General features: G+C 43.8%; 1 protein-coding gene across 1 annotated transcript; it reads left to right on the top strand.

Moving 5' to 3' along the window:
• The first annotated feature begins 7,260 nt into the window (after positions 1 to 7,260).
• On the top strand, positions 7,261 to 8,175 carry LOC144694894 (transcriptional and immune response regulator-like). The gene has a single exon (XM_078565627.1). The coding sequence runs from the start codon at positions 7,338 to 7,340 to the stop codon at positions 7,653 to 7,655; it is 318 nt and encodes a 105-aa protein (XP_078421753.1). The 5' UTR covers positions 7,261 to 7,337; the 3' UTR covers positions 7,656 to 8,175.
• Positions 8,176 to 12,275: the final 4,100 nt, after the last annotated feature.

Below are 12,275 nucleotides of genomic sequence, written 5' to 3' on the forward strand. Positions count from 1 at the left end.
CAGCATTGTTCTCCCAACAACCATTGCACTGCTGAATGTTAATTGATTTAATTTTGCAATATGGCTTGACCATTGGTTATGGAAGGATGAGCACATAATGATCCGGTGGACAGGGATGCACTTTGACATTGTCTCCACGTTAACTGATCCACTGTCCTTGTTCTTCCTTTCAGCATCATCGGAGCAGGGCCGGGTGGAGGAGCAGCAGAGGCCCCCTCTCACACCTGAGGGGCCTGAAGTCTCAACAGTGTCACACCATTTCTGCGAGGCAGCCACCAGCGCAGATACTAGCACCATGGTGGGAATTCGAACATTGGCTAGTGTCCCAGGGCACAGTGGCGAGGGCGCTTCACAGTTGCTGGAGGAGCTGGCAGAGACAGAGAGTGCCCATGGCGCCAGCAGTCTGAGGACAGCAGGGGACCAGGCACATGCTCAGTCGGTGCCTGATGATGTGCCTCTGGAGTCATCTGCAACACAGCAGGTGTAGGAAATGCGGCCGGGTGTGGGGGAGCATCTGGGGGAGATATATGAGGCTATGCTTGGCTTGGTCTCCATGGTGGATGGGTCAACAAGGACGATCACTGAAGCAATGAGCCACATGTCCGAGCGCCATGCGTCCTCCATGGAGAGAGTGGCAACTCTCATGGAGAGCCTCCTCCAGGAGACCTGTCAGGGCTTCCTGGGGTTGCGCGTTGACCAACAAGCTCTCACATCGGCATTGACCTCAGTGTCAGTGTGGGAGATGGTTTGGGCACCAACTTACCCAGCTTGGTGCCCATCCATCCACGGTGATGGGAGGTCCGAAGCGACTTCACATCGGTGCAGCAGCTACCTGTCGTCTCTGCGGGCACCTCTCGGGGCGCTCCGGATGAGGGCGGCAGCTCCTCTGCCCCTCTCCCCATGACCGTAGCATCTGGTGAGGCTGCGGTGACTGGGGAGATGCCAGCTCTGGACCTGGCAGCTCCCTCCCAGACGGGGCCAGCATTGGCTCCACGGGCTAGAGGATGACCTCTAAGGTCATCGAGGCTAACAGGACAGCAGAGTCAGCAGGCTGTCTCAGATGCCACTCTGAGCGATGGGGCAACATCAAGACGTAGCACCCAGAAACGAAAATATAAGGCACCTTAGGCACACCACAGGTTTTTCACTGGTGCTTTTGTGTTGACCCGAGATGAGGTCCTTATGATTTGTTTTTTTTGGATAACACTATTCTCTTATTTTTGGAATAAGTTGGCAGAATAAATTCAGATATGTCACCATGGCTGAGGGTGCCTCTTTTCTTCTGCATGTGTATGGTTTCCAAAACTATAATGAGTGCTTGGTTGGACATTCAGCTTTATTAACAAGGCCCTTAGTGACTATTCCTAACCTGGCAGATTTTGCACTTAGGTGTCAGGTATCAAGCCTACAGCCCAGGATTGTCCTGGTGGTCCATCTGCGGTGTGCTTGCTGAATGTTCATTGAATTAAAGCCTCCCAGGTGTCCCTGCCTCCCTGGAGTATGACCAGGTCAGCATCTACCCCTTCAGCATTTCCTATGCATGCTCATCCTCGGACTCACTGCTGGACTCATCGTGTGCAGCCGCAGTCACTGCGTCAACGTCTTCATCATCCACTGCATCTCTCCTTTCCAGCACAAGATTGTGGAGAGTGCAGAATGCCATCACTATCACCGACACACGATCTGGGTGGTACTGGAGTGCGCCTCCTGAGCAGTCCAGGCATCGGAAGCATATCTTGAGAAGACTGATGGTTCTCTCCACCACAGCCCTTGTGGAGCTGTGGCTCCTATTGTACCGCTGCTGATCTTCTGTTCTTGGATGGCGGAGAGACGTCATGAGCCACCTTCTGAGGGGATAGCCCTTGTCACCCAGCAGCCATCCATCAAGCATCATTTTACGCGCAGACGTGCGGGGTCCGCCAAAGGGAAAATTCAGGCTTCAGTTTTAGTTCATGTATCATAGGGCAGGATTTTCAGCTCGATGTGTGGGCACGCGCCCGACACGCACGAGCGTGAAACAACGCACAATGATGTCAGGCGAGCATCTCGACATCATTGCGCACTTGCGTGATATTTCAGTTGGCAAGCGCACGCGAGAGACAGCAGCCGCCCGCCAACAATTAAGAGGACTATTAAGTCCATTAATTAACTAATTAAAAGCAACTTTTCGCTGCCAGTCCAACCTTACGGTTGGCGGGTGAGCACATAGGCCAGGCGGCCTTTGCATTTTTTGCGAAACCCCATCCATGGGCAGAATGAGATTTTGAAAAGTGTCTAAAAAAACAATTAAAATTTTTAAAACTCATTTTTCACATGTACCTGCTCATGTGACAGAGTCACACGAGGAGACATGTTCTCCTTATTTCTGAAATCTTTGTTTTTAATGTTAAAAATCTTCAGCTCCCTGGGGCAGCTCCGAGCCTACAGGGACCTTTCACTGAGCACGCCTCTGCGCAGACGCACACTTCAGCACTTGCGCTCCTCCCACTTCCACCCCAGCAGTACTGAGGTTATCAGCACATGTTTCATGCTGGCTGGCCATTAATTGGCCAGCCAGCATGAAATTGTGGTCGGGGCCCGATTGCAGGCAGCGGACTGTTGCGTGGCTGCTCCCAGGCCCACTCGCTGCACCCACCCAACGAGGGGGAAATCCTCCCCATAGGAGTTCTTGTGAGCCTCCTTGATTAGGTGAACATACAATGATTTGCCGTTTAGGAGAAGTACTGAAGGGGTCTGATACCATGGTACCATACTCCATCTTCCTTTGACATTCAATGGCGTTACCATCGCTGAATCCCCCTCTATCAACATTCTGGGGTTACCGTTGACCAGCAACTGAACTGGACTAGCCATATAAATACAGTGGCTACAAGAGCAGGTCAGAGTAACTCAGCCCCTGACTCCCCAAAGGCCGTCCAACATCTTCAAGGTACAAAAGGAGTGTGATAGAATACTCTCCACTTTCCTGGATGAGTGCAGATCCAACAATACTCAAGAAGCTCAACATCATCCAGGACAAAGCAGCCCGCTTGACTGGCACCTTAAACATTCACTCCCTCCACCATCAATGCATAGTGGCAGCAGTGTGCACCATCTACAAGATACACTGCAGAAACTCATCAAGGCTCCTTCGATAGCAGCTTCCAAACCCACGACCGCTACCACCTCGAAGGACACAGGCGGAAGATGCACGGGAAAAGCACCACCTGCAAGTTCCCCTCCAAACAACATACCATTCTGACTTGGAAATATAGAAATATATCGCCGTTCCTTCACTGTCACTGGGTCAAAATCCTGGAACTCCCTCCCTAACAGCACTCTGGGTGTACCTACACCACATGGACTGCAGTGGTTCAAGAAGGCAGCTCACCACTACCTTCTCAATTAGGGCTGGGCAATAAATGCTTGCCTAGCCAGCGATGCCCGCAACCTGTGAAAGAATAAATAAAAAGTATACTGAAGTAACGTGGAGATGGTCAGGCAGAAATGAAAAGAGACAGAAAAACACATAAAAAGTGACTGAAATGCCAGGTTCTGTGAATTTTCACATTGTCCTTTTATCTCTGGGACCTGGCTTTCAATGTAGCCCAGACTGAAATGCAATGAAGCAACCTCTTACTGTGAAAGTATCCTGTCTTAAAGTTTGGACAGTGCCATCCCATTTTCTGCATTCAAGCTCACCTTACAACACTAACCCAGATTTGGCACTGAACTAGCAACCTTACCCAGAGCACCTATGAAATTGGCTCATGTTGAAAATGGAAATGTATGCATTAAGGTGTGCTCTTCTAAGGCTGTGGCTTAAAACATTTTTCTTGGAAAGTGTGGAGGCTTCATTTTGCAGCAGGCCATACCGGACCTGGATTTTATTGGAATTGGCAAGCATGCCAGTTCAGCTGTCATGTGTTGACACCGTATATTTGCAGTGGAGAAGTTATCCATTATTCACTGTTAATATCCCTGAGCATAAAAATGAACTAAATTTATTACTCAGATTAATACCATGAAACAATGTTGTTTAATATACTTGTTCAGAAACTCTGCTGTATTTTTTAATACCTGGGAATAAACTTTCTCTATTTTTTGCAAGAAAACATTGGTGCTATTATGGTTGCCACTTTTTTTTACACTGTGTTGCCTTTTCTGTTAACTGTAGCAAATGGTGGCATTTCACTTCCATTACTTCCCCCACTTGTATGACCCTGAACAATGGAGTTTAAAAAAAAGTGTACCATTATAATGTCAAAAAATGCAAATTAGTGTATATTTGTTACATTAAAAAAGGTAAATTTGAACAGAATGTAAGATGACCCAGGGATAGATTCATTTCACTTTAGAAATGAATTAAATTAACATTTAATAAACATTGCTCAGAGTAATCCAGATGGCCTCCAGTTATGCAGCTGATAACTGGGTCTCAATTCTGCCCACCTGTGTAGGCTAATTCCAGAAATAATTTCTGTATTCCCAGTTGCTACAAGCAGTTGGCTTCGTGATGTCCTCTGTGATATTTATCTCAAATTTTTAGCTAAACTAAATGTGCAGTCATCCTGAGAGGTACAGGAAGTCCGATAAACCGATTTTTGTTTAAACATTATAGTGTTTTTGTTACTTGCATGCAGCATTTGAGGTCATGACTTGCTGGCAGAAATGAATATCATACTTCATGGAAAGGTTTTGAGTAACCTCAACCACCTACATTTCCTCACTTTCCTTCAGCTTGCCTATGGTAATGATTGATGTCATATAAAAATATGATGCTTTTATCTGCCAGTCATCAATAAGCAATTTAAAGCGCTTTCACAGAATGGTAAAAGACGGCATTATTAATACTGTATGCTGATTACCCTCATTCATGGAAACAAATATGATTACTAATGCTGTTTTTTATTTGCAGTTTTCTCCTAAATGTACCGACTTATAAGGGCATACAGTTGGCAAGCTGTTTGTTCATGAAGGGGTATAGAAGCCAAGTCAATCCTTGTCTGCTGTCCACACATGTACAATGTCCAGCAAGGATCAGTGCAACACCAAAAAATCAGTTAGAAACCAGGCAAATATAGTTCAGTGCATTGTTTGTAAACTTCCCTGGGAGAAGTGGTTATGGGCATTGGCAACTGATGTGAACCCTTGCCAATAGAGATTAGCTTCTCAAATTTAAAACAAATGCTACTGGCCCACTTTACCACCATTCTTAATTCAACAAGTACAAGAGCTATAATTACAGCTCTTTTCAATTGTTAAAACTTGCAGATGAACAATTCATTTCTTTGACTGTTCATGTATGCAGCTCCATCTTCTCTGAGTTCACAATTATATGAGCTGGCAGTGACAACAGGAATCCTGGCTTGCATTGTTACATCACAGAAATGGCACAGAAACAGGCCATTTGACCCAAGTGGTCTGTAGCAGGGTTTATGTTCTACATGAGCTCCTTGCTGCGTGAAAGTTGAGCTCATGCTGGACTCTAATTCAGGATAAAAGTAGCACTAATTTATTCTTCTTGTTTATATCTTTTTGTGCTCCTTTGATGTTAACCTAGAACACTTCGGCAGAGTCAGGCTGGGCAGAGGAGCAACCAAGAGTTCATGGCATTAAAGAACAAAGAACAAAGAAAAGTACAGCACAGGAACTGGCCCTTCGGCTCTCCAAGCCTGCGCCGATCATATTGCCCGTCAACTAAAACATTTTGCACTTCCGGGGTCCATATCCCTCTATTCCCATCCTATTCATGTATTTGTCAAGCTGCCTCTTAAACATCACTATCGTACCTGCTTCCACCACCTTCTCTGGCAGCGAATTCCAGACACTCACTACCCTCTGCGTAAAAAACTTGCCCCACACATCTCCTCTATAGTTTTCTACTCTCACCTTCAATCTATGTCCCCTAGTAATTGACTCTTCCACCCTGGAAAAAGCTTTTGACTATCTACTCTGTCCATGCCACTCATAATTTTGTAAACTTCTATCAAGTCGCCCCTCAATCTCCGTCGCTCTAGTGAGAACAATCCGAGTTTCTCCAACCTCTCCTCATAGCTAATAACCTCCAGACCAGGCAGCATCCTGGTAAACCTCCTCTGTACCCTCTCCAACGCCTCCACATCCCTCTGGTAATGTGGCGACCAGAATTGCACACAATATTCCAAGTTAGGCATTTAACATTTTATATTGCGATGCGACAATAATTAGACCTTCACGGTGAATAAAAAAATCCACTGTGTGTGAATGACAGAAATAAGGCAGAGAGGGAAAATAAATGATATATTGAACGAATAATAGAAAAGTACCCTTGGCAGCTATTTTATAATGTAAATAATTCAGAATCAGAGTTTTTAGGAAGAATTTTAAAAGTTCCTTGCACTTTAAGCAAGCTTTCTGATGCAGTTGATAAAAGTTACAAATATATGTGTGGCCCTAAGTATCAGGGATAAATGCAGTCAGTATTTCTACCTTGTGTGAGATATATAGTACCTCACCTCAATAAATCTGCTGCATTTCCATGATGCTTAAACAACTGTCACCTCTTCAACACAAAAACAGAATTACCTGGAAAAACTCAGCAGGTCTGGCAGCATTTGGCCGCGCTAAACATTAGGCACAAGCTCCAGTTCCTGCACCATGATTGAGCGAGGCCATGACAGAACCAAGAGGTTTCATACCCCAATAAAATGTTTTCTGTCTGCCCTTTTCAGGTCTGATAATCTGTATTAGACAAAATGAAAGAGAAACGTACACCAAGGAATGAGAAGGGGCCGGGAGGTGTGTGGTGGGGGATTTTAGCCAAACAGAGAGATATAGAAGTGACTCAAAAGGGAGAACATACAGAGGCAGCAAGTAATGCTCCGGGAATGGATTTGTGTACATTTTTCCTGGAAATATGAATGTGGAGACCATTGGGTTAGAAGCGTGTTTGCTGGGGTTTAATTATCCGCTAGATCTGCTGAGGAAACTATTCTCACTTCTAATTTTGAAAGCATTCGTTATATTTGAAACAGTGCATATTTAAATTTAAAAAAAACTTGCCTAGAAGATCTGTCCCGGGAAAGAAAACTCTGGCTTTTGTGTAAAGAAAAAAACTCCAATGCAAGTCCTGAATTCAAAGTAAATTCTGAAGTGGTTTAAATTTAGCTGCTGGACGCTTATTTACAAGGACCGGGAGGGTGGAGATTTCAGGGGCGCCAGGATTGTGTTGAGGTCATTGCTCCAGACTCCGGGTCCTTCCTGTGTCTCGGATCCTCTATAAATATCAGGGTCTGACAGGCTGAAGAATACAGTCAGCACGGAACTTGCTTGCACTCGCTAGAAAGCAGCGGAGGAGATCTCGATTTAACAGCATCATGTCCACAACACCGGAGAGCGAGTCCTATTCGCACCGAGTCAGCCCGTTGGCGTATGGGCAGCGCTTCGACACTGATCTTCGCAAGACCGCGGCGCCCAACATCTTCGCGTCTGTGAACCAGGCGGCTCTCCAACGCCTTTTCGAGCGATCAGGAGACAAGAAAGCAGAGGAGAGAGCGCGGATCATCTCCACAAACCAAGATAGCGAGGAGATTACCCGAGCTCTGGTCGCACTCAAACTCAGGAAGAGAATGAAATTCATGCAGCTGTTTCGTATTGGCAGGAAATCCGTGAAGACTCTCTTAAGTTTCAGATAGAGAGAAATGAACCAGAAAGTCGGAGACTTGATATATTTCATTGAAGGAAAGGCTTGCAGGACGATCTTCGTAGGCAATGATGATCTGAAGAAAGTGTACCACGTTGTAATAACGCACGGTTACACCAAAGTAACTTCTGAAAAGTTCTGACCCGTTCATTTGGTTTCGTGAAGAGTGATACGCATTTGTTCTAAAATGAGCAAACTTTGCGAGTTGCATCTTACAGGTGCGTGAATTGCGAGACTTTTTTTGCTCTCTGCAGCCCGGGGCGGTCAAAGGCTCTTTCACAGGTCCCAACCATTTTGATGGTCACATTAAAATTACGAGGACAAAGACGGCACCCTCCGAGGAAGACGCCAGCGAGATGGAAGGGGCTGATAGCTGACCTGATAACTTTTACAAAGGACTTTGGAGACACTCAGGCGGAACACTATATTTATTGATAGAACTTTGCCACGGTCGCTCCATTTTTGTGAACAGTGCTTATGATTTTACAATATAATAAATGTTGAAAACTATATTTATGTGTTGGTCGTTTCTTGACTCACTTTGTGTTCATTGTTTAAACCTCTCCCTCCCATCGCACTTCTCAAAATATCAATGCCGCCTTCAGTTTGACATGGAGAAGTTGATAGCAAAGTGACTTATGTAGAGGGTTTTATGGTCCCTCATGATAAGATGGTCAGAATCATATTCGAGGGCTCATTGAGGCGCCAGGAAGAGAGGTGACTTTCAGGTATCCAGAAAGCCTCGTCCATTTCTATTCAAGTGCGTTATCCCTTTCGAAACGCCCGGCAAATTTGCAATTTTCACTTCTGGGTTGATAATGGCGGGTTGGGAGGGACACACAAAAATGGTCAAGAGTGATTGTGTTCTGACAGTTTTCAAATGATGACCAACACTCGCCAGTGACAAAGTGGCAGTGAAATTCCAACAAAGAACCGAATGAAAGTGAAAAGAATCAATTTTAGCAACTTCGGGGTGTTTGACCCTGCTCCTTATCTCCTCGCTTGGTCCCTGTTACCCCGAAATGTTTTGCGAGGAAAGGGTGACAGGTCTGAGTTTGACCTCATACTTTAGAAACGCACTCTCCTCAATTTCTCCATGGCAAATCGTTATTAAAATAAAAATCAGACGATGAATGATTAAACACCTAATCAATATCAACTCAGCGACCCAGAGTTACTTCATGCTGAATCTCGAATACACCGTTACGTCCTGTGAACTTTAATTGGATTGAAGTTTGTTCACTCTGGCGGGGAGTCGACCTGTGGTCAAGCGCTTTGATTTCAAAGTCCCTCAACGTCAAAGATTGTTCTGTTAAAGGAACCCGCTTTAATGAAATTTAAACCTCTGACTAGTCCTCTGCATCGAGCAACGATGAGGATTCCAACTCAAAAGGTAACGTTGCCATGTCTCTCCTCATATTAAAGCGCTTCAGCATCAGTTAACGAAACTCCCAGGACTTACAATGCGTTCTGTGCACGCTACTTAAAAATAAGTTTCAGGACTTTTGAGTTCAGACCTTCCTGGCTGTAGCGCATGCAAAATGATATATTTTCCAAAAATAGCAAGGGAATCCCACGACAAGGCAGTGCACGTTGGAAATACACTGGTACGATGGGAGGATCACAATTTTTTTTGACTAATCAGACTTCAGCGAAGCCTTTTGTTTAAAGAACCCAGGAGGCATACATCATTGGTGAAATGTTATTGGTGAAGCAGCCAATGTGAGAACTGTTTCCAGAATTATGGGCACATGCTGTAATTCTATGCTGCCACTCCGCTGCCACTGTGTGTATAATTTAATTACATCCGGTTGAGTAAGTTCCATTCTATAAAGTATAAATTCCTGTTAGTGAGTTAGCTGCAACTGATGTCAGTGTTCAGTCCACAGCTTCTTTACAAATTGGCATTGTGATCCAACTTTGTTAAATGACCATAGAGTTGAAATTAAACTAATCCTCCCTCAAAAATTAGTTCAAACATCTGCTTAAAGTTTGACGGTGCTACTTGAACAACATTTCCATGTTGTAACTACAGTGACAAAACTCCAAGAACAGCATGAAGTAAATGCAAAATTATTGAACATAAGCTACCTGAAACCACCATTAAGCAGGACCAAAATTAGCGAATGATCCTAATCCATTTTTGGCCATTAGAGGTTGAACTCAGCTGTGCTGTTCAGCTTTTAAGACTGTGGACATATGTAACCAGAACCTTCCGACCATTTTGATTGAGGCTTTCATGGACCTCATGCATTCTGGGTAAAATGAAACAAGTCATTTCTCAGACCTGTCACATTTATGTTCTCAACATTATTATGGGTAGAGGTGTTCTCATTTCACAAGTACAGCCATAATGTTTAATCTATGTCAATTAGTGAGAAAAAATGTAGGCATGCTAAATTTCTTTTTAGTGTTGCAGTAATTCCCATCAGAAAAATGTCTCAGGTAACATGGGCAGAATGATTTTCTTTGCAGTCCTTTCTGTATCTTGAATGACATTCGGCGTTGGCCCCAATTCATGTGCTCCTCTGTGGATGAGATGGAAAGCACCTAATGAATTTAGTGCACACACTGCATTTTTTTGGTACCATTGAAAATGATAATGAACCTGCAACATGGCAAAATGGTTCAATAAAAACACTGGGGCTTATATAATAAAATCTGATTGCTGAGAGACTGGAGAGTCCAGGACTGCCGAATGAGGAGAGACTGGTTCGACTGGGCCTGTATTCATTGGAGTTTAGAAGAATGGGAGGGGATCTGATTGAAATGTATAAAATTCTAACCAGGCTAGACAGGCTAGATTGCAGGGAGGATGTTTCCCCTGGTTGGGGAGTCTAGAACTAGGGGTCACAGTCTCAGGATATGGTGCAGGCCATTTAGGGCTGAGATGAGGAAAAGTTTCTTCACTCAGAGGGTGATCAACCTGTGGAATTGTCTACCACAGAAGGCTGTGGAGGCCAGGTCACTGAGTATATTCAAGAAAGAAATTGATAATTTGTTGGATATTAAGGGCATCAAGGGGTATGGAGAGAAAGCGGGAATATGGCATTGAGATAGAGGATCAGCCATGGTCATATTGAATGGTGGAGCAGGTTCGAAGGGCTGAATGGCCTACTCCTGTTTCTAGTTTTTATGTTTCTAGCATGCAGAGTCTGAGGATCACCTGCTTCGCCCCTCAGGTAAGTCTTTGCAGAGGGGACAATTGGACTCTGTGGAGTCGAGGGAGTACTCTTCTTCCACCAGCTCCATAGGAATGTCTTGTTTTAAAAACAAAATCATTTTCACTACTCATATTTGGTTGGGAGGGCAAATGACGCCTACCCCATACAATGTCAACTAATATCCAAATGGGGCCCTTTAATGGGTGAGGTGCCCATAAAAAATGCTCTATAAATTTAACAGTGGGATGCAGGTTTGGCACAGACTGTCCTACTGCAATATGGCTTTGCCTTTTCCCCATTTTATACCCTTTAAAACAGGTGCAATGCATACCAATTTCTATCCCACAGCTTTTCTGACTCTGTTGAACCTCTAACATCATGCTTTGTAATGTCAATAAGCAAATGTTGTCTCATCTGTGACCAGATTAGGAAAGCAGATGAGAGAGAAGTTTGCTGATTTGGGGAAGGATGTCAGATCAATGTCCTCACATTTTATTTAATTTGATGATGTTGCCCGATAATTCATTTTAACAGCACTCCATTGCAAGCTTGGTGGAGTATCACATGGGGAACACAGAGGACCACATTAACAGTTAATATACTTTATGAATGTACAGTATAGATACTGTAATGTTTCACTAGGTACCCTGTATTGCAACTGTAACAATGGAATCGCTCTGTGACCCATTAAATATGAAACATTTGAGTGTTTCTATTGATCTCGCATGCCAGGTCTCAAATTAAAGACACTGCATTGCCAATGGATGTAACCAATAAAGTCACTTGTCCCCATTTTTGATGTCAGAGGATTGTAACATTGTCAGGTGCTAGTGTGGTTTCAAAAAATATGATCACAGATAGTAGCAGCCAATAAAGACTTGTCAGTAAGCACAGGTAACTAGGCTTCAGGCCTTAATAAAATTTTGACAATTGAAGACAATTTGAACAGGTTTAAATGTTGAACTAAGAACAGTTCTGATAAAGCCTATGTGCTGATCATTCAAATCAGTCGACACAGGAGGAGGAAAATATTTATTGTCACAACTAAGCAGCCAGTTTAACTTTTTGCAGATATTCTGAGTGCAAACTTTCAAAACCTTTGAGGGAGAACTGAATTAAATTTCTTTTTAAGATGATGTACTTGCAGGCCAAACATTGACTGTAAGCATTTCACTCGGTTATGCTCCTGAATTGTCTGATTGGTGAACGGTACTTTGTTCATAGGTTTTAACTTTCAAACCTTATTACTGAGCATTTAACTTTCAATCCACAATGCATTTATGGAATCCTCCTAAAGATGGCGTCCTAAGTTGGTCAAAAGACATTTGGAAGTAGAAGCACAACAATGTTCTTGAACTAAATGCTGCATGAAACTTAAAATCAAGTACATGAATATCTTTGCTGAGTATGTTATGATTTCTGCTAAATCGAAATGTACATGTTCAATT

This window comes from Cetorhinus maximus, chromosome 20 (genome assembly GCF_964194155.1).
Source record: "Cetorhinus maximus chromosome 20, sCetMax3.hap1.1, whole genome shotgun sequence".
In the NCBI taxonomy this organism is placed as follows: domain Eukaryota; kingdom Metazoa; phylum Chordata; class Chondrichthyes; order Lamniformes; family Cetorhinidae; genus Cetorhinus; species Cetorhinus maximus.